The following is a 27,793-nucleotide window of genomic DNA, read 5'->3' as shown; positions in this document are numbered from 1 at the left end:
CCACAACCCCAAGTGCCAGCCACAACAGGAATGGTCCTGCACTGTCATCCCACCCCGCATGTACACCTACATGCCTGGGTGTTTGCATGCATCTGACAAACAAAGCTGAAGGGTACCGTGGTGTATGAAGAGATGACAGATGTATATGCCCTCCTAACACACAGATAAAGCATGGGTCATGCAGGGAGTGTGCATCAGCGAGGAAGAGGAACCAAAGCTGCTGGCAGTAATTAATCCATTTGGCCACACAGGGACATGGGCAGTGAAGCTGGGCCTGGCCCCAGTAGACTTTGCAAACCAGTGCTGGTTAGCTGTCACACAATGAAGCAGGGCATTTAAGATGTGCAACAATGCTACTGGACACTTTTTTTCTCTGCACACCACTTACAGCTCTTATCTACCTGCAGTGGAGAAAAAAGAGTGGGAGTTCATTTAGCCACCCTAGGGCATGCGCAGGTGGTCACTTTCCCAGGATTGTCATTAGAAGACCTACGGCAATGGTCCCTTTATCACTTTTCTACCACATCCAGAGCACACAAGCCTTCTCCACTCACACAAGCTGACTCTGTGGTTTAACTGCATGGGAAGTGTCTGCTGGCTAGTATCCCCAAAATGCCGCAATTCCCATGCACCCATTACACTAACAGTATTCTCATGGGTCCTGAGAAGTCACTCAAGGCTATCTAGTAGTGTGTGTACAGGGCATTTAAGATGTGCAACAATGATAGTGGACATTTTTTTTTCTGCACACCACTTACAGATCTTATCCACCCGCAGTACATAAATGCTTATGTACACATATGCATGCACACAAACACACATTGTAGTGCCCCCTCCACCAGCACCCACACGTTCACACACACTTGGGCACACATCCCTGTGTTGTGTGCCCTGTCCTCATCAGACCCATTCTTGCAGACAGCCCCCCTCCCCCACTCTGGAGCAGCTGTCTGCCTCCAGGCTGTCACACCCCTTTTACCCACCCCGACCCCCCTGAATTCCACATCTGCCACTGGGAAGCTGCTCAGAAAGGTCTGTTTGTTTCTTTCTCATACTAACATATCATTTTTCACCTGCCCAGTGCCCCAGCCTGTCCTGCACCCACACATATCTGACACACATATGCAGCTGCTAAACGGAAAACACACATTCGAGTCTCACACAAGCATCCCTTGTGTGGCAGCTGCGTAGGAGCCCTCCAGCGTGTCACTGTCACAGAGACCTTCCATCCCAATGTACCCCGCCTTTTTGTCAGCTCCTAATAAAGTTACCCAGCACAGTCGAGGACACACATGCACAACGACATACACTCGCATAAACATCCATCCACCCCTCCAGCCACGTAGTTGTGTGCAGAGGCTTCCTGGCAGTTTCCCTCTGTCAGCCACAGACACCCAGCAGTGTGGCCCCCAGAAACCTTTACAAATGCAGTCTCTCCGATTTCGCGTGTCTGTCACACGCGCACACACACCGCCCCCCGCCCTGGTGTGGCCGCGCACACCTGTCACCCTGCGCGGTACCATCAGCGACGTATGTCCCATATGGGCACAGGTTAGCCCCCTGCAGGACGGAGGGGAGATGGGGTATCTGTGAGCGTCTCATGCGCACAAGCTCCCTCCCTGGTCTACCCCCGCCGGTGGCCCCTCCAACCCTGCCAGCAGGACGACGGGCCGCGGTGACACGCGACGCCTGCCCGGCCCCTTTGTTGGCGGCTAGAGGAGCTGTCCAGCAGGCACGGTCGCCCGCGCCTGGCGCCCGACCGGCCCGCCACCCCTACGCCCTAGGCTAGCGCACTCACCCCCGGCCAGCAACAGCAACAACAGCGGCGGCCGCGACAGGGGCGGGCCCCGGGCGGCCCGCAGCAGACGGCCCATGGTGCAGCCGTCGCCGCCCGCAGCCGCAGCGGCGCGGCGCCCCGAGCCCGCGTCAGGAGCGCGCAGGCGGTGGCGGCGGCGCGCGCACGCCTCGTTGGCCCGCGTGGCCGTCACTCACGCCTCGTTCCGCCCAGCCGCGTGCTGCAGGCGCGTCCCCGCCGAGACCAAGCCCGCGCACGGGCACCGCCCCTCCGCAGCGCTCCGCCCCCCCCGCCGCGGCCCGCGCCCAGCCGACCAATCGTAGGGCTGAACGAGACCTCGGGGGCAGGGCCGGGGACGCACAGGACCGCGGCCTCGTACCTGGAGCGCGCGCTGGCGTCCTGCTCTGTGGTCCCTGCGGGCTAGACGTGTATTAGTGTTTCCCGCCAGGCTACAAGCCGCACCACGGTCAACTGAGGACAGCGTGGACCTGACCAGCGGGACAGAGGTCTGAGGCGTGAGGTCAGCGAGACTTCTCAGATACTGGTTTAAGAAGCCCCCCGCACCCAGGCCGGCTGAAGACCCGGATGGGGCAGGGACCCGCGGCCCAGGGGTACCAGACACTGGAACCGGACTTGGAGTCATCTCCTTGGCTGTGGGTCCAGGGCTTATTTGAAAAAAGGGACAAAAAGGAGGGGGGGCAGTTTCTTTCTTAGCCTTTATGCCCTTTGACACTCGAGTTCACTCATGTGTCATGCACTGTGGTTTAAAGAAACCAGATTTGTCCCTGACCTATTTATAATTCAGGCAGGAGACAGACCTAAAAAAATCTAACACTGTATGATCATGTGGTGCGGACTCAGGAGACTGATAAAAACAAGCACCAAGAGACCCTACAATACCAAACCTTTAGCTGCCTTCCCCCAGAAACACGCTTGAGGCTAGCAGCCACAAGGGTAAAAGGACCTTAGGTAGGAGGGTGGCCTTGGGAGAGGACATGCTAGACAGAGAAGCCATTGGTGTCTGCCCAACAGAAAAGGCCCAGCCTCTTTAAGGACAGAGAAAAAAACACTCCTTTAGAATCGCTGCAACCTAAACGTCTCCAGCAACCACAATTTTGTGGAAATTACTTTATATACAGTAAATTAGGAAGTCACGTCTTCTCAATAAATTGTATTGAATATGCTTTTGAAAACTGTATCCTCACCTTTCTGTGCAAGGGTTACCAAACATTATAGACAATCCCACAAAACCTTTCCAGGCCAAATATTTAGGAAAAATAAGATTGGAGGTGGAAGGATAGAGAGAAAAAAATAGATTCCAGACAAAGGAAAGAACATGGCAAAATGTAACACCATGTGATAGGATGTGGCGTAGCATAGTAATGGGCATGATGATGCTATGATTAGAAGGGAAAGGCAGAAGACAAAGAGATGAGTTTAGTATTCATAACAAAGTAGTAACCCCTTATACAGGAGAGATCTAAACACAAGGAAAAAGTGAATGACATAACAAAAAGCAGTAACAGAATGTTTAAATGAAGACATCCTAATTTAATAGAATTTGTAGAACTGTATCACTTGTAGCTGAGATGAACTTAAAGCCCCACAGCCCATATTTGCTAGATGCCAGCACTGGAAAGGGCAGTGAGGACCTGGTAGTAAAGTATCTTAAACACCAGGATAGGTGATTCAAACTTATCCTGTGAGAAATTCATCTTGTCTCTCCCCTGAACCCATCAGGCTGGGGATGGAACCTAAGGCCTCTAGCAACTCTAGCATGCCAGGGAAGTGCTTTGTCTCTGAGCTACACTTTGTGATTCTCCCTTGCTGTCCTGTCTCTGTCCCTGATCCTCAGTGGCATCTTCTCTGTCCCACCATCCCACTTCCCACCAAGGCTTTGCCCGTCTCCTAGCACAGGAGTGATGCCCAACTAGGAGACGAATTCCTGCTGTTGCGGATCTTGGGGTGTGGAAGTCACCCCATGCTCAAGTACATGTGCATGTGCCTGTAGCTCACACACTTCCATAATGTCAACCCCTTCCCAGTGCCTCAAAAAAACAAAACCAAAAGGAAATTCATTTTTATATAGGATGCCATGGCATAATTAGGTCTGCATTTTAGATGGACAAATCTGATAGCCAACAAGTAGGAAGAACTACTTTATAGAACAAGGAGCAAAGCGTCTTGTGAAGAGATGGCTGCAGCTGGCCTGTTACCCCACGATGACAGGAGGCCACAACTGGCTTAGCGATGTGGCCGGAGTTGAAGAAAGTGCTCCTGAATGGAACTTACTGGCCTTGGAGAATGACCAGATGAAGCTGACTTGGTCTTTGTACAAATGCAGACTAGAGAAGACCACCATGTATAACCCAGTTTATGGCATGCTGTCTGATTGCAGAGAGAATACCCGACACACAGCTTAAAGGAAGAGAGGTCTATCTTGGCTCATGTTTTTAGTTCATAGTCAACTCCAAGGCAGGGCAGTACAGCAGAGGGGGCTAGAGGGAGGAAAAACTATTAACATCATCATCTGCCAGGAAGCAGCATCAAGGGAGAAGCCAGGAAAGATGAACCCTTCCAGGCCACTCCTACAGTGACCACCTCAGCAAGTCAGCTGTACCATCCCCACAATTGAGCATTCCAGTAGAAAGAGAAGGAGGAAGTCACTGCTACAAAGTATAAAGCCATTTTGAATTTTTTTTTAATCGGTACTAGGGATCGAACTCATGACCACCTGCTTGCAAGGCAGGTGCTTATGCCGCTGAGCTAAATCCCCAGCCCTGCCATTTTGAATTCTAATGGTCTTTTTGTTCTGAACTGTTTGAACTTCAATATTGTTTTGTTTTGATACACAGTCCCATTCCATAGTTCAGGCTGGCCTTGAACCTGCAGGGATCCTCCTGCCTTAGCCTCCCAAGGGCTGAGATTACAGGGGTTCACCACCATGCTTGGTTTGTGTTACTACCATGCTTGGCTTCTATTGTTTTTATAGTAAACATTTTGGGGGGGAACAAAATAACTGAAGAAATTTAGAGAGATGTTAGGAAGAAGTAATGACTGGTTTGGGGAAGAGAAAAATGGGGTGCACCTGTATTTACAGCCAGCCTCCTCGAGTGGGCTTCCCATTGTCTCCTTTTCAAGGACTTCCAACTTAGGGGAGCTCTTGTTTGGCGGTCAGTGTCTGTCTCAGTCTCTTCTGGATTGCTCTCAGTAGAGACAATCACAACTGCATCTCTCATCTTTGAAAAACCCCCAGCCCCTAAGGGTGATGAGCTCACACTGGAGGTGCCCTGTGTAATGTGTCTTCCACCCTGCCACTCTTGCTGCCCGGGAAAAGTAGGAAGACACGCTCCTGAAATAGCAGGACCAGATCAATAGGTGTGTCTAAAATGTTGCAGATTGCTTCAAAAGGAAAAGGCAAGTAAGATTTAATTGATGAAGGAAACCATACTTGGAAATGCATATGCTAATTACTGTTTGAGTAAAGAGTGTATTGTAATTTAAAGGTTAAAAGTAAACAAACTAAGCATTCAATTTAAGAAGTTTTTTTAAATTTTGTTTTGTTTTTTGGTACCAGGGATTGAATTCATGACTTGGCACCTGCCAGGCAGGCGCTTATGTTGATTAAGAAGTCTTAAAACACACATGGACAAAATAATTGATAAATTTCTATTACCGCTAAAGTAGACAACAAAAACCTAGTAGAAATGTTTGCTATTCACCTGTTATTTGAAAAGATGAATAAAAATAAAACTTTAATATTAAGAAAAAAATAAAAGGTGGGCATAATGGCACAGGCCTATAATCATACCACTTGGGAGCCTGAGGCAGGAGAATCACATGGTGAGTTCAGAGACAGCCTGAACTAGTGAGACCCTTTTGAAAAGTAGAGAGAGAGAGAGAGAGAGAGAGAGAGAGAGAGAGAGAGAGAGAGAGAAGGCACACAATGTAAATGTTCCCCCAAGTGCATTCTGAGGTGAGCTTTGGTTGGATCAGAGGCGGAACTGCCTTGGGAGGGTCTGTTTCCCTATTTCCCTTCCCAGCTCCTCTCTCCTTTCTCTGCTTCCTAGACATCCAGTCCTTCTCCTTGCTGAAAACCATGCCCTTTCTGCCGTGAAGCCAGCCAACCGTAGACTGTACACCCCAAACTATGAGACAAATTTAACTTCTCCTTCTTTAAGTGTGGGGGTCAGTTGGGTCAGTTATTTTATTCTAGTGATGGGAAAGCTGACCAGAGCATGTTAGTAGATATAAAAGCATGAAAAAGAAGAGAATAAAAGTACAAGTAAGATTTTAAAATTATAAGCAAAATTACATAATTTATCAATAAAACTTTAAGATCTAATTAAAATGAATGCTGTTAAGAAAAATATAAATTGACTGAAATGAAATCAAGTGGTACAAAAGCTAAACAGATGAAAAACAATGGGAGGAAAACACAAGCTAGAAATCATGCCTTAAGGACATTAATACTTGGGTTTTTTTGTGTGTGTGTGTGGTTTTTCGTTTTTATCGGTACCAGGGATCGAACTCGTAACTGCCTGCTTGCAAGGTAGGCACACTTATGCCGCTGAGCTAAATCCCCAGCCCCTAACATTAATACTTGTTAACAAGTATATTTTAGCAAAGCTTCAAAATATATACTCTTCCAAAGCAAAATTCAGAGCTTCCCAGTTCACTTCAAGCTAGTATAACCCTCATACCAAAACTACTAAGAACACAAATAGAAAAACCCTGAGCCAATATCAGTGAATACAAGCTGGGGATTTAGCTCAGTGGCTTAAGTGCTTGCCTAGTAAGTGCAAGGTCAAGAGTTTGAACCCTGGTACCAAAAACAAACAAAAAAACAATTTTAGTAAATACAAAAAGACTTCCAAAAGGAAGTAACAGCAAAGGGGTTACACCAGTGCTTTCAGAATATGAATGTATTATGGTAAGTAGGGCTTGTTTTAGGGTCATAAGATTGGTTGAGTATTAGGGAAAAATGCTACTTTTATTCTGTGCATTAAGAAGAAAAAGTTATATTTGTCAAGAGACTATCCTGGGATTTAGCTCAGCGGCATAAGCACCTTCCTGGCAATTATGAGAGTGTGAGTTTGATCCCCAGTACAAAAAAAAAAAAAAAAAAAAAAAAAAAGATTTGAAAAAAGCATATAGTTGAACTTAGCATTAACTTCTGTTAATAGAAACAAAAATGTTGGAAAGAAGCAAGAATTGTTTTTATTATTATTTTATAAAATTTATTGAAAACAGAAATTCAAAGTCTTTACTTTTAGGACTATTAACAAATCCCCTATGGGTACACTCAAAATGTCCACCTCCCCACTAAATGCTACCCACTTTCCCCCATTACTGAGTCCCGTCACATTATTACTACCCGGCAACTATGTGGAAGCGTGTGGAATGCATGTGTAGGACATTTGCTCCCAAGAGAGGTCACAAGTTTTGTGCCCCTTGTCACAATGATCCTAGATTCCTGTTGGGTGTGTTGTAAACAGAGAAGCCATTCTTCAGGCCACCTGCTCTGAGCACACCCCACTTAATGGTGAATAGTACAAAATTAACTCCAAATGGAACATACCTAACACTAACACTACAAAACCATTAGAATACAAGAGTATATTTTTATGACAGTTGATTCTGGCAGTGATTTTTGAGGTATCAAAATCATAAGCACCACAGAAAAATATATAAACTGGAGATCCAGAAAATTAAAAACTCTGCATGCTTAAAAAGTCATTATCAAGCTTAGGGTGCTGGCACACACCTACAATCCCAAAACTTGGTAAGTTGAGGCAAGAGGATCACTGCATGTTGAGGGCAGCCTGGAGGCCCAGGCCAGTAAAGCACATAGCAAAACCCTGTCTCAAATAAACCAAAAATCATCATCAAGAAAATGAACAAAAAGATTTGCAAGTCACTTTTCTGATATGGGACTTTTGTCTAGATTATAATATATTCTAAAATATATAATCAATTCTTACAAGTCAATAATAAAAAGGTAACCTGGTTTGTAAAAAGTGCAAAGAACTGAATGTTACTGAATTTGTGTGTCTATGTCACAAGAAAAGATGCTCAGCCTTCTTAACCACCAGAGAAATGCAAGTCACAACCACCGTGAGAAACCCTACCACACCTAAGGTGAGTAGAACCAGAATCATTTCTATAGCCCCTGAGGTATGAAATGGTACAGCTGCTTCACCACGTGATCCTCCAGCTCCTCAGGAGTCTGAAGGTCAAGTTGTCCCAGACCTAGCACTTCTGCTCCTGCTGGAGGCGCTAGGCCCCTGGTGCTCTAAGCACCTTCCCCCCTTTATCCTCACACTTTTTCCCCACTCCGGAGCTTCCTTTGCTAGCTTGAGGGATGACTCGTCCCAGCCATTGTCTCTATGTACCTTGCTGTGTGATGGCATCCATCCAAATGGACAGCTGCCTGATCATATCACACCGTGGGCCCATACCAAGAGTCCCCGGCAGAGTTGCCTGACCCTTGATGATGCTACTTGGATGTCTAAAAGACGTTTCCAGCAGACATGGCTCCAAGGAAGCTTCTAGTTTGTCCCACAAAACCTCAGCTCATTTTTCAAGCCAGAAACTTGGTCAATAGCTGTGGTTTCCTTTTCCCACACTCCCCATTTATCTTGTCTGATCCACCTACAAAATACATGTGTTCTTTTACCCACTTCCATCACCACCACCACCTGTCTCTATCCTTCCTTCCTCTCCTCTCTCCAGCAGCCAGACAACTCTGCCTATGAAATGCGCAGGCCATCAAAGGTTGCCCGTGGTGGGGATGAGGCCCTGCCCACCCAAGAGTTAACCTCTTGCCACACCCCTTACTGCATTCAGCCACTCTCTGGCCCCTGGCCAGCTCCTTTGGTCTTTTAAAGATCTCGTAGCCAGGCATGGTGGTACAAACCTGTACTCCCAGCACTTGGGAAACTGAGGCAGGAGGACTACCATAGTTCAAGGCCAGCCTGAACTACATAGTGAGACCATCATGAAACACACACATTTTTCATTTAGTGCTGAGGACCTGGGCTCAAGCATGCTAAGCCCTGCTCTGTCACTGAAATGCTACAGTCCTATCTTAGGTTGTCATTTTTAGAAAAGCTACCTCGTCAGTAATCTCCACATGCAATTCAATTTCATGTAGTCTTATTGCTTCTTTCATAGCTTTTCTTTCTTTTTTTCACAGCATAACTTGAAGGGGCTTTCTTCTCTTGTTGAAGTCTCCTTCCCCCAACATCCTACAACTGGAGGCTATGTGAGGGCAGGAAGCAGGACTGATCTGTTCACCTGTGAGGGAAGCAGCTTGCTAGGCTCCTGAGCAATGTAAGGAAGGCAGAGCACAGGCAGGCAGAGATGCCAGAGTTTGCATAAGTATCTGCATGCCTTTTTATGCAGTGGCACAGGCCAGAAGGGAGGAACCGTATACCATACAGCCACTGGAGACCTGTAGGCTCATTAGAAAGGAAACACCAGTCAGATACTGAGTGCCCTGCAATCTTGGGCAGCTCACCCAGCAGGTCATCTAGGGGCGGGTAGCACTGCTCCACAGGGAGATGGACTTTGCTTGGCTATCAGAGGCCACAACTGCGAACCAAGTTCCCTAGGGAGAAACCTGTCTGAGTCAGTATGCTGTTGCTGTCACGAAGCACCTCATGACTGGCTCTGCAGGTCTCTTGTGGCTCAGCTTTGGAAGGTCTGGTCCATGGCTGGCAGTCCTGTTGCTTTTAGACTCAGAGGCAGCACTTCACAGTGGAGTGTGGCAGTGCAGTTACCCAACTCATGGCAGCGAGGATGCAGAGGGTGGGCTGGCTCCCAGTGCCTTCAGGGCAGGTCCTCACTGCCCAACAAGGCCTGCCTCTGAAAGGGTCCACCATCCCCCTTTTGTGCCTCACGGTGGGGATCAGGCCTTTAGCTTCTGGGCCCTGGGGGATTTTTGAGGCATAAACTCTAAAAAGACAAAGCACTTTTGGTTTCTTCACAGCCACTCACAGAATAGCTCCTCTACTCCACCTCCTTCAGAGACCAGAGGCAGCAGATGGATGGACAAGGCCTTCAAAGCCCAAGAATGCCTGGAATACAACATTAAAACAGAACTGAGGCCACCAATACTCATGTTTACATTTTATTCAACTTTATTAAAAATTTAAACTACAGAAACAAAACCTGCATATACAAATAACCAAGTAAAAGAAATCGTCAGGTAAACACAACCAGATTAATACAGCAATGGTGACTAACAGTGGACACGAGACCCCCGACTCCATACCAGGCTGTCACAGGGCCATGGGCACCAGGCTGGCCAGCTGAGCACTCTTCCACCTTACAGCTGGGCCCATTTGCAGGACCAGATATCAGAAAGAACTACAAACACCTGTAAGGTGCTGTGGGGCAAAAGGTGGCAAAAGCTGTCCTAACACCCAGGTAAGGGCGCCCATCCTACAATACACCCAGACTCTGGAAGCACAGTGACTGATGCAAGGCACCGTGTGCAGACACCACATGCTGGTGGCAGGCTGCTGAGCAGGTGGGACAGAAACCCTGGGAAGGTGTCACCCAGAAGGTGAGAGGAGCAGAAGGTAAAGCCCAAGACATTACCATCAATGCTCCATATCAGTCCAAGACACGCTGGTGAGGCTAAGTCCCAAACCTGGATCCCAGGACACCGAGCCCCTGGAAAGTGTCCATAAAGCAGAGGGTGACCAAGCACTTCGAGTAAGGTCCTCAACCAGAGTCACAGAAGCCATGGTGGTCAGCCCAGGGCTCAGAACTGCTGAAGGATCACCTTCCGCTTCAGGTCTCGACTGAACTTGTTCATCCTGAAGAGCTCGCTGTCATAGAAAGCAGACAGGTTGTGGATGTTGATCTGCCGGGCCTGAAACAGGAAGTATCAGGGAGCCGTGAGCAATATGAGAGTGAGCTCTGTTTCCCAGGGATTCCCAGTTCCTCCAACGCCCGCCAGGCCTATACCTTGTCCACCAAGTCCTTCTCAGGCACCTCAATTGTGTCCTGCTGGGCACCAAAGCGGTTGCGCTGATAGGTCACCTGCTCGGCCACCAACTGCTTTAGGATGAAGAGCAGTAGTTCATTGTTGTCTCGCCGGAATGAGAGATAGCGGGCAAATGTCTGCAGAAAAGAGCACAAGTCAAACACTACTCCCTGCCGTCTCTGCCACATTCTTTCAACCACATTCCTCCAAGCAGTCAGGGCAGGAGGCAGACCGCACCCTGGCAGGATGACCACCCTAGGATCCTGGCCAGAGCCGGTGTCACCCACCTTCCGCATGCTGCGCATGACACTGAACTTCTGTGTGTCAATGAAGCTCTCCAGCATCACGCGAATGGCCATGTTGACGTCATCCTCGATCACATAGTCCCGCAGGTGGATGCGTGCATGGGCCTCTGCCATGCGGATCATGGACTCGATGTGCCGCACCGTGATGGGGATGCTGCCTGTGGCCTGGAGGGAAGCACAAGATGGGTCTTCCTCAGCCAGGATGGAGACAGGAAGGGGACAACAGGACAGCCAGGACCAAGAAGGTGGGCTGGGGATTTAGCTCAGAGGCATAAGCACTTGCCTTGCAAGCGCAGAGTCCTGCGTTCGATCCCCGGTACCAAAAAAAAGAACCAGGAGGAAGGAGGCTCAGTGACAGACAGCAAAAGCAGCACTAGAGCTAAGGAAGCTGCGGGCCACAGTGCAGTGTTGGTAGGACACCCAGCTGGTCTAGATCTGCTGTGTTTACAGCCAGTTCTACTGGGTATTGCGAATTATAGTTACAAAATCCACAGCAACATGAACAAGAAAAAAAAAGGTAGTTCTATGAAAACTAAGGTGAATGCTTTGGTAAAGTTAAAAGGCACGAACAAAAGCGGATGCCACGATCCAGAGTGGGTGATAGCCATCTACAAGACTTCTGGGTACCAACTGCCCTCCGGCTGCCTGGGCGCCCCTGTTGCCCTCTGATGAGCCAACCAGTTCAGACCCTGGGTCTGTGTGAGTGACAGTCATGTGACATCACTAAGGAAATTCATTGTGCACTGACAACACTGAGACAGGACAAACACATATCAAGTTCCTTCTATAAAAAAAGTACGGTTTTTTTTTGGGAGGTGCTAAGGATAGAATCCCAAACCTACTGCATAGTAGACAAGGGTTCTTCTGCTGAGCCACAGCCCCAATTTGAAGTCTCCTGGCACTCTGTGGACTGGCACCCCACAATCCCACCAGGCTGCCCCAGCCCTCACCATGGACTCCTTTCGCAGGTCACTGTACATCTTGGCCACCTTGTCCTGGTCCATCTGGTTGAGTTTTGGGTGGACCCTCTCCTTGGCATAGATGATGTACTTCTTCAGTACCTCCTGTGGCAGTGGCTCCACACCGTATGTGTTAGGCATGGTGGGCTCCTGGGCCCTGCTGGCCACCCCCTCCTCCTCCTTGTTGCTGGGGTGGTGGCGGACATGGCTGCCGACGACAAAGCGGGCCAGCATCTCATCCTAGGATGGGTAGCAGGGAGCCCTGGTGAGGCCAAGTGTGACCCCATCACACTGGCTCTGTGAAGGCACCCAAGCGTGTGGCCGAGAAGTGGGGTTAGGGTGGAGAACACGGAGCAGGGCTGGCAGGACTCAGAGGACAGCCAGGGAGGGGATGGGTGAGGAATCAGAAGTGAGGACCAGAGCTGGACGGCAGAAGAGGGCAAGGGAGCGAGATTGCACACCAGGCCACCCCACATGGGGCCACTTGCGCCAACACTCAGCATAGAACAGAACCGGGTGTGAGGCTGTACCTGCACAGGGTCCACCGTGTCCCTCACTACACACAGGACGTCAAAGCGGGAAATGATGGGCTCTGTGAGGTCCACGTTCTCGGAGAAAGTCAGTGAGGGGTCATAGCGTCCCCCTGAAACACAAAGGAGCTTCTCTGTCAGGCGAGTGCCCCCAGCCTCTGTCCTTCTCAATCTGAACACCCTTCCCAAGCCTGCTCCACTTCCATGTGGAAGGACAGAAAGACAATGAGGTCTTTCTGCTGAGCCACAGCCCCAATTTGGAGTGGAAGAGGAGGAGGGTGGGGATCCCTGCCTGACTCCTAGCGTGACCACAATGGGCCTGACTGAAACAGGAGATTCCCTCCAGAAAGGACTCATGGAGTGGAGGAGGTGGGACTGTGCTCTGTCACTTCCTGGCCTGTCCAGCTCAGGCAGGGATCAAATTTCTCCCCAGGATCCTGAGAACACCCAAGAGAGATGCTGAAGACCAGATCCCCAAACCTGTGGCCTTCAGTACTGGAGTCTGGACCATGCAGGCCCTACTCGGCCCAGCATACCTATGGGGTTGGCAGCTGCAATAACAGTGCAGCGGGCCTGCAGGGAGGTGACAATGCCAGCCTTGGAGATGGAGATGCTCTGTTGCTCCATGGCCTCATGGATGCTGGTCCTGTCCTGGTCGTTCATCTGTGAAATGCAGATGTATGCCCTCAGCACACACTGCACTACCACTGTTTCTGTAAACTGAGCCCATCGGGGAGTCCCCCCACTGGCTCCCACCAGCCCGCCTGGCCCAGGACCCTACCTTGTCAAACTCATCAATGAGACACACACCCCGGTCAGCCAGAACCAGCGCCCCAGCCTCCAAGGTCCACTCTCTGCTGACTGGATGCCGCTGTACATAGGCCGTGAGTCCCACTGCTGAGGCTCCCTGGCCCGTGGTGAAGATGGCCCGGCTGGACACCTTTTCCACGTACTTGAGGAACTGAGACTTCGCCGTACCTGGGTCTCCACATAGCAGCACATTGATGTCACCTCGCACCTTGTGTTTCCCACCTGGTTAAAGAGATGGGGAGGGAAGTGAAGAGGACAAGACCCTGCCGACCACAAAGCGGGAAATGATGGAAACCATGGGACCTGGGGCTCCACAGGCAGAGAAGGTCCTGCCATGCCTGGCTGAGGAGCGGGATACGGCCTCGGCTGGTACCTCTGACTTTTCTCAACCTGTGCGTCAGCATAGCCAAGGCCATCTCTCTAGGAAGAATATAGGCCTGGGACCAGTGCCCCAAGCTGGCCACTTAACCCAGACCTGGGTGCCATATAGTCACAGCTAAGATGCTCTTTGGGAAAAGGGGAAACCAGAAACAAACCACCTCCAAACAGAGGGAGAGCTGAGTCTACTATGCACTCCATCACATGAAGAATGTGTTAATATAAAAAAGATGTAAAGGGGCTGGGGATTTAGCTCAGCGGCATAAGCACCTGCCTTGCAAGCAGGTGGTCATGAGTTCGATCCCCGGTACCAATAAAAAAAAGACCAAAAAAAAAAAAAAAAATGCGAAGACAGAGTGGGAAGAGGACAGCAGGACATATTCTGCCCATGCACAAGAAATCTCAAGGGTACTGCATCTGCCACAGCAAGCTAATCAGAAGATGACCCACGCATGGGAAGGGACTGGGATAACAAGCGTCTGTCAAGGAAACTGCGAGTTCACCAGTGACCTAATGCAGATGTGTACTCTGTCACTTGTGTGATGTAATCTTGTTTTGTTTTTGTTTTGACAAAGTCTCAGTTTTTAGTTCAGGTTGTCCTTGGATTATGTAGCTCAGGGTATCCTCAAGCTTGAGGTGATCCCTCTGCCTCAGCCTCTTGAGTGCTGGGATTACAGATGTGCCACAACCGGCTAATCTTGTTTCTTTGAGACAGGTTAATTCTGACCCCCTATGAAATGGCTAAGTAGGGCCTAGCTGTCTTTTTATGCACCCTTTCTCCCCAGCAGCCAGGAATCCTATCTTGTGCTGCAGAACACAGGAGGATGGTTCCCCAGAGGACACAGATGGCCCTGCAGCGGGCAGAGAGTGAGGGCCCCACACTGCTCACCTGGGTTCTTCGGTTCCCCTCCAAACAGAGCCAGGGCCAGGCCTCTCTTGATGTCCTCATGGCCATAGATGGAAGGTGCGATGCTAGCAAAAATCTAGGAAAAGGGAGGGCACCATGGGACCTGGGGCTCCACAGGCAGAGAAGGTCCTGCCATGCCTGGCTGAGGAGCCAAGGCGGTGCCCAGCTCAAACCCAGCATCCAGCCTGGCTTCCTCAGGCCCCTGCACCACCATGCTCTGATGCATGGGTCCTTGGCTTGCCCCAAGAGCCAAAGACCTTGAGGATAGAGGACAGTCTCAGTCTGACTCCCAATACTTACGTCATTCGGAAAGCACCTTCCCCAGACCGCAGACCAACAGTGGAGCCTGTGAGCTCACGCGTTGCGGTAGCACCCAGGGCGGCTCTGACACAGGCAGTCTGTCCCCACACTGCCTCACCCCACCTTGGCATAGGATGGGCGTTCCCAGTTCACACTGGGGTGAGTAGGACTGCTCATCGGGTGCCAGCTTGGGCACAGGCGTGAGCAGGGTAACAGGGTGCATCTGAAGATGGGCCCCACCAAAAGGCAGGTGCATCAAGGGGGTCTTTTCTCAATTTCAATGAGGGAGGGAGAAGGAAGTGGGGAGACAGACAGACAGAGACAGAGCAAAATCTGTATGCATCTAAAGACAGAACTAGAAACGGCAGAGCAGCCTCATGCCTGTGCACAGCTGTCCCCACTGTCCCCAACTCCCCAGGTGTCCCCTTACAGCATAGTTCCCCAAAACTGGAGCATCAGCACCATAAATGGAGGAAGGCCCTGTGTCACCCTGTGAAAAGAAACATGCTTCCCAAGGGCTTTGTGGAAGACAGATGATTCCAGTCCTGGAGCAGGAAATGCCCCAGCCCGGCCTATGGTGCCTTCAACCAGAGGAAAAAAACCCAAATGGTAATCAGTCACACAGGCAGGATGCAGGTGCTGACATGCAGGGTCACAGAGAGGCAATGGGAGCCTGAATACCAGAACCACGGTGACCACAGTGCTGACAGCACGCTGATGTCACCTGCTGGGGACAACAGTATTTGCTCAGAAGGATGCTGCAGGACCTATTCCTCCTCACTCTGAGTACAAATCAGTCCTGCTACTCTAGCTCACACAACCTGTGCCACCTCGGAAGGAATCTGCAGCACATCAAGCTGAAGGGCCAGGTTGTGGCTCCAAGGCAGAGTGCTGCCCTGTTTGCATCCCTAGTGTACTGGGTGGGTGGACTCCATCCTTCAGTATCTGACTGCTCATCCCGGAAACTGCAGGTGACAGGAGCCTCCATACAGGACACAGCAACAAAACAGCAGCACAAGCGACTATCACAAAAACTGAAAGGAAAAAGGAAGAGGGGACAGGCCTCTAGATGGTAAGACTGGGACTGCATTAACTCCAAGAAGCTATTAAAAAACAACTACCAAAAAAAAGCCAAAGCAAAGTACGAGAGTATACATCTGCAATCCTAGTGTTCTGGGAGGCTGAGGCAGGAGGATTCCAAGTTTGAGTCCAGCCTGGACAGCTCAGTAAAACTATTTCACAACTTGATTCAAAATAAAGACTGGGGACATAGCTCAATTAAAAGGTATTACATTCAATCCCTAGTAAGAAGAACAAACAAAAAAAAGTAAAGCAGGGAAATGTAGAAATCCACCCTGCATCTGATACTGAGGAGCAGCTCATGATTTTTACGGTGTGACAGTTGTACTGGGGCTGGGCTTTGACAGACATACGGTGACACTGCAGCCAGCTGAACCAGCATCCTGCAATGTGAAGTAGGTTAAGGGTGAGTGCTCACACCAGCGGCACTGGGAACAATGCCACAGCGGGTACTGTGCTGTGGCTGGAATATGTTCCCCAAAGTGCTTGCTGGACAATCCCCGAGGCCCTGAGCATGGCAGAATCCAGTGGCACTTCTGAGAAGTGACTAGACAAGGAGGGGTCTCCTCTCACACAGGCACTAATACTGTGATCAGCAGGGCGGGTCCTCAGAAAAGACAACTAGAGCTCTGTCTCTTGTTCCCTCCTCTCACCTTTCCAACCCCCACCCGGCCCAACCTCTCTACCTTGGACTTTCCAGTTGTAGAACCTAGAGCTAAAGCCCTAAACTTCTGTCCATTGCAGCAGAGGCTGCTTGCTGAGGCAGAAGGATTGGGAGGCTGAGGCAGGAGGATCATAGATTCTAGTCTCACCTGGGCAACTTAGTGAGATTTTGTCTCAAAATAACCACTAAAAAGGACTGGGGATGTCACTCAGTAGTAGAGTGTCCCCAGGCTCCTGGGTTTACTCCCCAGTACTACAAAGGTGAAGAAATTAAAAAATATCCTATAATAAAAAACTTATAAACGTGGGCCAGGCACCAAGCTATGCCAAGTGCCCCACAGAACTCAATGTTAGCAAAGTGAACTCACCGACTCTTGTACTTGGATGTGGATTCTGAGTCTGCAGGATCCCCAAAAGCTGAGGCCGAGCACAGCAGTGCACACAGGTGGCCGAGAGGTGACAAGATTGTGAGGACACCCTCGGTGGACTAACCTGCCGACAAGCTCACTTGAGCTCACTGCAGGGTGGGAACACGTGGAGGACACGGGTACTTGCAGGTGCCACCCTGAAGGTGGACTTTGTTCCTGGTCCTCTCTGTGTCTCTTGCACAAGGCAAGCAGCCTCCTCCACCGCCAGGCATCAAGTTCTGCCTCGCCTCAGCCCAAAGCAATGCAGCTCGCTGGCCTTGGACTTTCAGAAATTTCTAAAACTATGACCAAAATAAAACCTTTCTCCTGTGAATTGTTTATCTCAACTATTTTGGTCACAGCAACAGAAAGCTGCCACATAATAGCCCTTAGGAGAAAATACCTGTGTCAGCTGCACCTTGCTTGTGACCATGGGAATAAGAGGCTCCATCCTGCCTCAACTTACTCATCCTGAGAAACAGGCACAGCTAAAACCAACACTATAAGAAAGTGGTAGTATAGCTGGGGATTTAGCAAAGCAGCATAAGCGCCTGCCTTGCAAGCTCTTGGTCATGAGTTTGATTCCCAGTACCAAAAAAAAAGAAGTGGCAGTGAACCTATAGCACTCGTGGTGCAGTGGGTTATGCCACTGAAAGGTCTGCCATTGCTACTATAGGCTCTCTGCCTGTTCTGTGAAAATCAGCTAAACAGGGCCAAGTGCACCTATCCCGCTGTGCAGTAAGCCAACCTTTGCTCTAGGGGGGAAGGCAGGCAGAGGCCTCCACGTGCCTTTCCAACTCTCTGCTGCTCATGGGCTGTACCACGGCTGAGGGTGCTGATAGCCCCAGCTCCAGCTCCTTTGTCCCGGCAGGACAAGGCCACTTCCCCCTCCAGGACAGGATGGCACTACTACCCTGCCTGCCATGTGGGGTGAACTCCACAAACTCAGTCCTTCCCCCAGAGCAGATGCTGGGTACAGGTGGCCTCCTGTAGGCCTTGTAGCACATGGGGAAAAGCAATGGGCTCATCCACCAGCGCAGGTGGCCCGGGAACAACAGTGTTGTCTATATCACCTCATCAAAGCCAGTTAATAACCTTGTTTCCTGCCATTCAGAGGATAAAGCCAAGGCTCAGGCCAAACCATGTTCTCCTGGAGGATAGGTAAAATGACACCATGCCCCTAGACAGGGGCCTCCACCAAGCTCAGTCACAAATTCCCAATACCCTGGGAATTTGGGGACATAATGAGGATCCAGAGGTGGCCACAGGAAGGAGGATGAGCCCCAATGCCACCCTCTACCTGCCTTTTCCCCAATTTGCTGGTCCTTGGAGAGGCTGGTAATCATCTTCACATCCTCATCTGTCAGTTCCCCCACGGCCACCTTGTTGTCCTTCTTGGCCACGTGATTGGCCAGGATGACTGTGGCAAAGACAGGGAAGCCATTGGCAGTGTTGAGGGAGCCATCGTAGTTGTTGTGGTAGATGCCAGTCAGCTCCTGGGGAGAGGAAGTGGCCAGGGAGGGTCACAGAGCGGCCAAGACCCCCACACTGCTTCCTCCGCCCTCCCCTGGGTCTCCCTCTCCACACTACAGGCATCACCGTGAAGAAATAAAAATAAAGTCAGAACTGCTAGTGTGGAGAGTGCCCCAAGGGCTCATGGCTAAAGGGTTGGCCCCAGGAGGATGCTGCTAGGACAGGTAGAACCCAGGAACTGGGCATGTGGGAGGAAGTTAGATCAAAGGGACAAGCCCTGCAGGGACACTGGACACAGTCTTCTCTTCCTCCTGGTCACAAGGTGATCAGGCCTGCTCTGCCACACTTCCAGCCGCCAATGTGATACTGCAGACCGAAAGTAACAGGGTCAAGTGATCAGGAGAGAAACCTCTGAAACTGTCAGTCAGAACACACCTTTCCTCCTTTTAACTGATCACCATAGCAACAGGAAGCTGACAAACATAGAAACCTCTCGTACCAATCAGCCAGGCCACTGCAAAGCAGAAAGCATTTGCCCAGTGGTTCAAAACTGACCTCAGTCCAAGCTTCTGGTCACCATAAGCCCAGGAGTCTGGAAGGCCATAGTGGTCACACCAATTCCCTCTTCACTTGGCTCCCTCCTGGCCACTTACGATCTCATCTCCTGGCTTACAGCTGTCCACCAGGTCAGCAAGGAGGATGGCATCTTTGGAGCGGGGCAATCGGCCAGCTGCCACTTTGCCTGGACTCTCCTGGATCCGGATGCGCTGGTAGTTCTGATAGACGGTCTGCATGGAAAAAAGAGGACATTACGGGACCCTGCCCTTCCCCTAGGATCCTCCTTATCCTGTTATTGACCTTGACCTCCGCCTTGACAAAAAGGCAGTGTTACTATTTCTGCCTCCTAACCAAGAAACCACATTGGTGGACAGTCCTCACATCTGGCACTAGACCTCAGGACACTCCAGTGCCAGACTCAAGACCTGTTTCCAGGGCAAAGCTCAACTATATGAATGTGGATGCAACAATCAGGGCACCTGGGTTCAAATCCTGGCTCTGTGTGGGGTCAAGTGGCCTGGGCAGAAACTTCTCTGTCCCTTCCCTGAAGAATGAGGATCTCATACTGTGACTGCAAGTTTGTGGGGAGATCAGATCAGGAGCATAAAGTGCCTAAAAAAATGCCCACCAGGGGCAAGTTACCCTCTGTCCCTGTGCTGTGCCCTGACACCCAGTGTGCACTGTTTCACTCACTGTCAGGAAAGAGGCGTCAGTCAGGCTACAGTTAGATAGGAGTGTGCCCACAGCCCATGTGGAGGACCGGTCTCCATCCCATAGCACTCCCAGCAGGTCCTGAGTCACTGGGGTGAGCCCTTGGAGGGGACTGGGGATACCACAGTCTCCTAATTTCTCTCTGGTGTCCTTGCTCCAAGGCATGCTCCCTGCCAGACCCAACTGTGCAACAAGATCTGAAACTGAGCCACAGCAAACCTCTCCTTCTTGGAAGTTGATTTGCTCAGGCATTTCATTACAGGAGTGGAATGCTGACTAAAACACGGGCAACAGTTTAAAGCCTACAATCTACATCAAAATCCCTGGGCCCTAAGCTTAGGCTGCTTCCTAGCTGTGTCTCAGATAATTCCTCCTCCAGATACCAAGAAGGAAGTGTAGTGGCACTCGCCTCACAGAGAGTAATGAAGTGTAAGTCCTGTGACACACACCCGGCAAGGGCCCTGTACGTTTTAGCTCTGCTTGCTTATCCTCCAAGAGTCACTGCACTAGCTCCCAAGGAGCAGAGGTGAACCTGTCCTGTGACTCAGATAGAAGTAAGGGCCTGGGCAACCCACTCAGGATCCCTCCTGTCTCTCAGACGGAAGCTTTCTCTCAATAAATATATTGCTCTTTAAAAAAAAAAAAAGTGGAGCCTGCACTTGGTCTGTGCACAGAAGGAACAGACCACACACAGGGCCCAGTGGCCAGGGAGGAGAGGACCCTGGGAGGAGACACAGCTCTATTAAATCCAGCCTTACAGCCCTGAATCAGCTGGCACCTCCTAGGCACTTCCTGTCCAGGTGGCTCTAGCTGAGACAACTCTAAGAACCTCGGAAGGGGTGAGCAGTGAGTGGGGAATACAGGGCTACAACAGGACATCCAAAGCCAAAGACACAGGTGCTGTGCCTAAGACCTCAAAGCCAAGCTAGCACACCCATCACCCCAGCTACTCCAAAGTTATAGCAGAAAGACAGCAAGCTCTAGGCCACCCAGGGTAACTCAGGAAGACATTTGTTCATAAAATCATCCTGTGAGACAGAGACAGAAAAGCTAGTGCCCTGAAGAGGGGACCAGAGAAGAATGGGGCCCTGCTCCCCCGGTGTTTCAAGAAGTTACACACTCGGACATTTTGTATGCAACTGCCTGATTTCTGAACACTGGCTTGAATCTTGAAACCCGGTGCAGGCCTGTCTGCAGTGGCAGAGGCAGCACAAGGGGCCTCGAGATGAAGGACCACAGACAGCAGGACTGCACGCTCGTACCTCCTCCATGTTGACTTCGAAGGGCCCCGCAGACTGGCACTCGGGGCAGGATCCCGGCTTCACCTCCTGGTTCTGGGACTGGCAGAAAGGCCCGAGCACGAAGCTGCACTTGTTGCAGTTGTACTTGACCATGCTGAGCTGTGGCAGAACGCCCGTACAGCTGGTCACCACACCACTTGTACGGATCAGCTGGTTCAGGTGCAGCTGCCTGCGGGGAGCAGGAACATCAGGGCCTGACTGGACTCCAAGGACCTGCTCCTCCCTGTGCACCCTGCTCGAGCTTCTGCTCTGGGCTTACCTCAGTGACCGCAGCTCTTCTACCAGGGGCAGGTGGGAGATTCGGACGTGAATGTGGGTGGCAATGCGGTCATATTTGGGATACATGGCCAACACCACTTCCAGGGCCGCCTCGTCAAAGATCTGCAGCAGCTCAGCCGGTGCCTCGGGCAGGAAGTAGGCCAGGACGTGCTCACGGGCAGCCAGGTCCTCATAGTTTACCACCAGGCTCTCGCGGTTCTCTAGAGGACAAGCAGAGACTTGGTAGGGCCACAGAAGCCCACTGAGGTGTCTCCCCATTACCATGATGCCTACATGAATGAGGCCAACCCAGCCAGGTGACAACTGAATCGGTTTTCTTTTCTTTTTCGTTTTTATTGGTACCAGGGATTGAACTCAGACTGCACACTTGCAAGGCAGGCGCTTATGCCACTGAGCTAAATCCCCAGCCGACAACTGAATCTGAACGCCCAGCCTCCACCTTCACGTTCACACCTTAGCTCTGCAATTTAGATAAGCAACACAACCCAGATATCCACTTGCCCTTTTGTCAAGAGGATGTGTCCCAGTGTAGAAAGCTGCTAGAGGGGAGATGAGATGGGAGTAGGTCTACAGGGTCACAATCCTGAAAGACTGCAAGGCCCAGCCAGGAAACCTACAAACAAGTGCTGCCATACACAAGAGAAAAGGAAGAAAGTGTGGGAAATAAGGTCTCTGTGTTAAAGCCAACTCCTACCATACAGAAAAGTATTGCTACTTCTATTGAGACAAGGTCTTCATCAGTTACTAAGTTGCCCAGATGAGGCCGGAACTTGAGATCCTCCTGCCTCAGCCTCCTCACTAGCTAGGGTTACAGCCTGACTTGTGTCGTTCCTTCCTGATCAAAGTTGCAATCCAAGGGACTGGGAGTGTAGCTCAGTGGTAGACGATACAACAAACATGTGCAAGTCCCCTGAGCTCAATCCTCAACACTAAATTAAAATCACAACATCAATTTTATTTAAAATCTATCCACATTTAAGTAAGTCAAAAACTATGGAGTAGAGATGAGGATCCTAGTGAAACAATATGTTTGCATTCTCAGAGAGATGGATGTCTCAGCTCCTGTTTAGCTGTGGATCCATCACCCAATGTTCCCTGTCCTTGTTCCCTGCAAGGACAGGGACGCACCTTTGCACATATCGCTGATGCGCTCCTTGAAGACATTGTGGCCATGGCTGTCCACGTGGGTGCGCAGGAAGTTCTTGAAGCGGTGGTGGATCTCCAGCCGGGGGCCCGCCATGCTCACCCACTCACGCACAGTGTGGCCCTTGAGGTCCTCCAGGTTCTCGATGCTCTCAATCATCTCCTCATCCTCCTCGCCCACCTCTGTGGCCCGCTCCACCTGGCGGCGCTTGCGGCTGGGGCGATCCTCATCTTCCTCATCGCTGTCTGGGAGCATGAGCAAGGGACACCTGGAGTGAAGCCTCTCCTGGCATCCTTCACACCTCCCTATACCATTGCAGATGGCCACACTTACCATATAGGAGCCCCCGGCGCATGCGGCCCAGGCCTCGGCCAGCCTCTCGGTCGCGCTGTCTCATGACCCTCTCAGCCGCTTCCCTCTGACTGGCTGTCAGCTCCTCCACGTCCTCATCATCTAGTGCCAGCCCTTCAGCCTCATAGGTATCCAGCTCGGGGATGGCACGGTAGTCCCTGACAAGGGCCCAAAGAGATGCAGTTGGTCCCCAAACACCCACCCAGGAGCTGTGCCTGCTCCCCAAGGCTCCAGGAGCCACAATAGCCTGGCTAGGACTGGAGCCTCCAGGTCAGGACATAGAAGCTTCAAAACGGAAACCTAACCTTGTTCAATGGCAGAGCTTACTGCTCTGTGTTCCAGCATTAAGGCTCTATAATCTTTAATAAGCATTTATAGACATTTTAAACACTTGGTCTGGTAAAAATTAGACACAATCATTGTTTACTGACAGAATCTCAACCTTGACTCATCCAACCCACTCCTATGCAATCTTTCTTTGAGAAGTCTCAAAGTAGCACTCTTAGCTGCTTCCTTCCTTAATTGGCACCTCTTGTCAGGTCTCTTCAGGAGATCTCTGGGTCCCCTGGGATGCAAATATCATGGAGTAGTCAAAATTTAAGAGTTTAGTCTTTCTCATTTATATACAGCAAGTTAAGACAGATCTGCAATGTGGCTCACAACCCTATCTTTTGCAAATTCTGGTCCAAGCCACACTCATAAGACTGTCATCAGATTCACCTCCCCAGCATCCAAGGCTGGGCCATCAGGCACAGAGCACTTTCTGCAAAAGACTCCAGCAAAAATATACCTCTCCATGCCATCTCCAATCAGCTCTTCTCCATCTTCTTCTTCCTCCATGGGCCCTTCTGTACCTAGCAAGCCCTCAGACTCATCTTCAAAAGGAGGAAGGTCCCGACCAGGGCTGGAGGTCAGGGCGTCCGTGCGCCGGGAGCTTCGCCCAGGGCTGGAAGTGAGGGGGTCATTGCCTCGCTGCCTAGGGGCAGGACTGGACTCGGAAGATTCCTGTAAGGGAAGCAACGTCTGTCAAACACCTAGGAGAAGGTGGACGAGGTTTCACTTCGTTTTTACTCTTGGAGGACCTCCCCTGCCACCTACAGCAACTCTCTCCCGAAAAACATACCAAACCTCTCCAGTTTCAAGACCTTCAAGCTGCCACTTCCTCCCACGCAACTGCTCTAAGACCATGGGTCTGGTACACACAGGGCTCATTTCCTCAACACTCCGGTCACCCACAGGTCTCTGCATCTTGGTTATGAAAACTCTCTAAGGCCAGGTGGTTTCTCGACCTGTGCACCATTTATCCCTTCCCTTTCGGTGGGCACTCGATCACCTAAGCATCCATCGGGTGCCAGGTATTCCGGGTGCCAACAAAACGTAGGGCGTCTGGAATCCACAGGATGGCGGCACCCGACAGCAAACAAAATCGACAGACAAGGAAAAATCACAGGATGAGGTGAGGAAGATGCGAGACTTGGCCATGAGAACAGGTAGCGCCCAGGCCTAGGCAGGACGGAGTGATCGCGCGGCTACAAGGGAGGGAAGAAGCCGAGTACACTGGGGTGCCGTGAAAATCCCACGCTATGGGGCCGGGGGTTTAGCTCAGCGGTATAAGCGCCTGCCTTGCAAGTGTGTGGTCGTGAGTTCGATCCCCGGTACCGATAAAAAAAGAAAAAGACAAAAAAGAACCGAGCCTGAAGCACCCGCGCCCGACCCGGTTCGCGCCCTGCTGTCCCAGCCCGCTCGCTCGCTCACCGCCATAACTGCGCCGCTCTCCGCTCTGCTCCGGCAACAAGCAGTTTTCCCGCGAAAAGCCGCCCGCGTGACCTGTGCAAGCCCGGGAAACGCCGGGAGGGGTGCAACGTCATGACGTTGGCGTCGATTTGCGTCAGGCGCGGGGGTGTGTAAGGGTGGGTTAGAGGCCTGCCACGCCCATTGGACTGTAGGCCACGCCTACGGCCCTGGGGCGCAGGATCTTTCTTCTGCTCTTGTGCTGAGGTGTGGAGGGGGGTTGGTGCGAGTTAAGGCCAACACCTCACTGCGTGACGTTAACCCAGGCATAGCCAGACAACTGACGGACCAGACAACTGAGACCCAGAGCCTGGCTTTCTGAACGCTTCTTCCTGCTTCATGAGCAGTCTCAACTTTTCCCGAAACTCTTTAAGTGTCAAGCTATCTGGATTTTGCAGGAAGTCACCTCTGAGATTCAAGAGTGAATTATCCTTACCGAGAATGTTCCACAAAAAAAGACCTGTGGCAGGAGGGTTCCAAGTTCAAACCCTACCTGGCCACTTAGCAACTTAGCAAAAGCCTGTCTTAAAAAAAAAAGGCTGGGTGTAAAGGCCCTGGGTTCAATACTCAGTACTGAAGAACAAAAGAGCAAACAAAACTCAAGGGTGCAGAGGTATGGGGAGTAGAGGACCGTTTGGGAGCGTGGGAGCCATTCTGTAGTTCTGGCAAACAGCTTGGGATGTCAGGATGGGCGACACTGGCACTGAGGAGCTCAGATCACCAGAGGTTTGGATGTGTTCTGGGGAGGGTACAACAGTGCCTGTCTTAAATCCTCTTGCTTCCCCCCAGGAAGGAGGGCTGAGACCCTAGAGGTGGATGGGTCTTCCTCCTGTCCAGGAGTTCCCAGGAAGCGCTGGCTGGCCAGGAAAAGAGATGCTCAGGAGGTGGAGTCCATAGTACCCCGTGCTTGGAGACAGTAAAAGAGAGGAACCAGGCTTGGGTCGGTGGGATGCTGGTACCACCGTTGAGATGGGGATGCAGAAGAATTTGGGAATCAGAGGATGAGTTTGTTTCTGGCTGAGTGGAAGGGTCCAGGAGGCCCTGGGATGCTCACACCTGGAACTTGAGAGGGCATCTGGGCCCAGCTGTGATTACTTCAGGGGTGGTTAGAGAAATCTCCTCCTTACACACTCTAAGTCACTTATATCACTCTGCTTTCTTTTTTCTTTCCTTTTAAAATTGTTTTTTAAGCCAGGGTCTCACTATGTAGCTCAGGCTAGCCTTGAATTTGCAGTGAACCTTTTGCCTCAGTCTTCCAAGGGCTGGTGTTACAGCCATGAACCACTATGTCTGGTCACTTTACTTCATGAAACATCACTGTGGTTTTATACAGTGGAGTATTACTCAGCTATAAAGAAGGATATGCTTGAGGTTTTTATGGGTAATTGGATGCAACTTGAGACCATATTCACAAGTGAAATAAATCAGACTCGCATGTGTAAATATCATATTGTCTCCTCAATAAAAAAAAGTAAATAAGATCCAAAATGTACAATAAATATTATGAAAGAGAAAGGAAAAGAAACTGCTCAAAAGGAACAGCTGGGATAGTATTGGGAACCCGGCCAAGAGTCCTGATTGTCAGTGTCAGGAACCTAGTCAAGAATCCCAGTACTCAAAAGTCTCTGGACCCAATGAGCCCCTACTCCCAAAGCAGCCACTATTTATTTAGCAGTATCCAGTCATAAGTGGGGCTGGCAAAAGGATTACAATTCATCCTACTCCAGAGGGCATAATCTTATATGAAGTACTTTGACTGGAGTATAATCCTGTGATGATTTAAGAAGGCGTAGATGATCTTATGCTTGGAAGAGTCAATGGGAAATCCCAGATGGGTGGTATCAACAATCCCAATCCTACCTTTCATCCCAGGGAAATACACAAAACCAGGAAATTTGAGATCCCCAACAGAATAGGGGAAAGGAGAAAAGAAAGAAGGGAAAAGACTTTATATACACACACATATATGGTAGATAACTATACTACTAACCTCTGTTCATCAAAAAGAACAGTTTGTGCTTTCATTGTCCAATGGTTTGAACATTTTTTCACGTCTATATCTTGTAATCTGAACAACTACTTTGAAGATAACTACGCAATACGTTAACCAGTGTTAATCTCCTATTATTTTGTTTTGAATTCCATATCATCATTTTCATTATTTTTGTTTTAAAAAATCTCTGTGGTTTACAACCAAGGTGTCCTGTAGAGCCCAGTTCATGAGAGGTAGCTCTGGCTTCATTGTCACCTCCTATCCTCTGCTCACCTTTGCCAGCATTTGGTAGCCTGGCAGGCTGCTTTCTGAGCTGTGCATGGTTCTCCACTGCAGACACCTTAGTTCACAACCTGGGGTCTACCCTGTAGTTTTTGCACCAGGGACTGTCATAAGTATCATACAGCATTTTCCCACCATGCACCTCCAACATCATGGGCCCCGTGGCCATGAGGATAGCCCTTTCTTGCCGTAGGCTTGACTCCAAGCTGGAGGCCTTTGTTACCCAGGATGGTCAGGTCATAGCAGCCCGTACAAGTATGGAAAGTGCTGTCTCTAGATCCCAAAGAGGTCCACAAGCACTGCACTTACTTTTTGGTGACCGAGTGTGTCCTTTCTTTTGCTGAGGGTGGTACCCGATATGCCCCAGACTGATAGGCTCCTTGAGTACTATCCATACAGCACCATAATGGGGTTTATTTTTATTTTCTGTGGGTATTAGGATTCAAACTCAGGACCTCAAGTTTGCCAGGCAGGGGCTTATGCTGCTGAGCTAAATCCCCGTCCCTATTTAGGTCTTTTATGAGGGAGGGTTTCACTATATAGTTCAGGCTGGCCTTGAGCTCACTTTGTAGCACAGGCTGGCCTTGAACTCAGTGATCCTCCTGCCTCAGCTCGAGTGTTGGGATTACAGGTGTGTACCACCACACCTAGTTTGTTTTGTGATTTTTGAATTTCGTAGTAGTAGGGATTAAGGGCCTCAACATCTGCTCTACCACTGAAACATCCTGACACTTTATTTTGAGACAGGTCTGACTAAACTGTCCTCTGGCCTTGAACT

The 27,793-nt window shown here is 50.3% G+C and overlaps 2 protein-coding genes and 1 non-coding gene across 3 annotated transcripts in view; all 3 read right to left on the bottom strand.

Moving 5' to 3' along the window:
* Podxl2 (podocalyxin like 2) overlaps positions 1 to 1,953 on the bottom strand; it is a 39,413-nt gene extending 37,460 nt beyond the window's left edge. Inside the window, exon 1 of the mRNA XM_004999648.4 lies at positions 1,799 to 1,953. Within this exon, the coding sequence (XP_004999705.2) occupies positions 1,799 to 1,874 (76 nt within the window). The 5' untranslated portion in view covers positions 1,875 to 1,953. The remainder of the gene's footprint in view (positions 1 to 1,798) is intronic.
* Positions 1,954 to 7,202: 5,249 nt separating this feature from the next.
* Positions 7,203 to 7,332, bottom strand: LOC111756964 (small nucleolar RNA SNORA11). The gene has a single exon (XR_002791354.1). It is a non-coding gene; the product is annotated as a small nucleolar RNA SNORA11 (small nucleolar RNA).
* A 2,589-nt stretch (positions 7,333 to 9,921) lies between these two features.
* On the bottom strand, positions 9,922 to 24,856 carry Mcm2 (minichromosome maintenance complex component 2). The gene is made up of 16 exons (XM_003461494.5): positions 24,705 to 24,856; positions 23,740 to 23,954; positions 22,932 to 23,107; positions 22,583 to 22,843; positions 21,435 to 21,654; positions 21,137 to 21,344; positions 19,259 to 19,393; positions 18,437 to 18,628; positions 14,665 to 14,758; positions 13,369 to 13,619; positions 13,124 to 13,250; positions 12,588 to 12,700; positions 12,049 to 12,297; positions 11,081 to 11,263; positions 10,775 to 10,930; positions 9,922 to 10,679 (listed from the first exon to the last, which is right to left on the bottom strand). The coding sequence occupies exons 1-16, from the start codon at positions 24,708 to 24,710 to the stop codon at positions 10,569 to 10,571; spliced, it is 2,697 nt and encodes an 898-aa protein (XP_003461542.2). The 5' UTR covers positions 24,711 to 24,856; the 3' UTR covers positions 9,922 to 10,568.
* Between the last annotated feature and the right edge of the window lie 2,937 nt (positions 24,857 to 27,793).

Source organism: Cavia porcellus, unplaced genomic scaffold (genome assembly GCF_034190915.1).
Source record: "Cavia porcellus strain 051 isolate PalLab524CR breed Dunkin Hartley unplaced genomic scaffold, mCavPor4.1 scaffold_27, whole genome shotgun sequence".
Taxonomy (NCBI): Eukaryota; Metazoa; Chordata; class Mammalia; order Rodentia; family Caviidae; genus Cavia; species Cavia porcellus.
The sequence above is the reverse complement of the archived record's forward strand: the minus strand, read 5'-3'. Positions and strand labels throughout refer to the sequence as shown.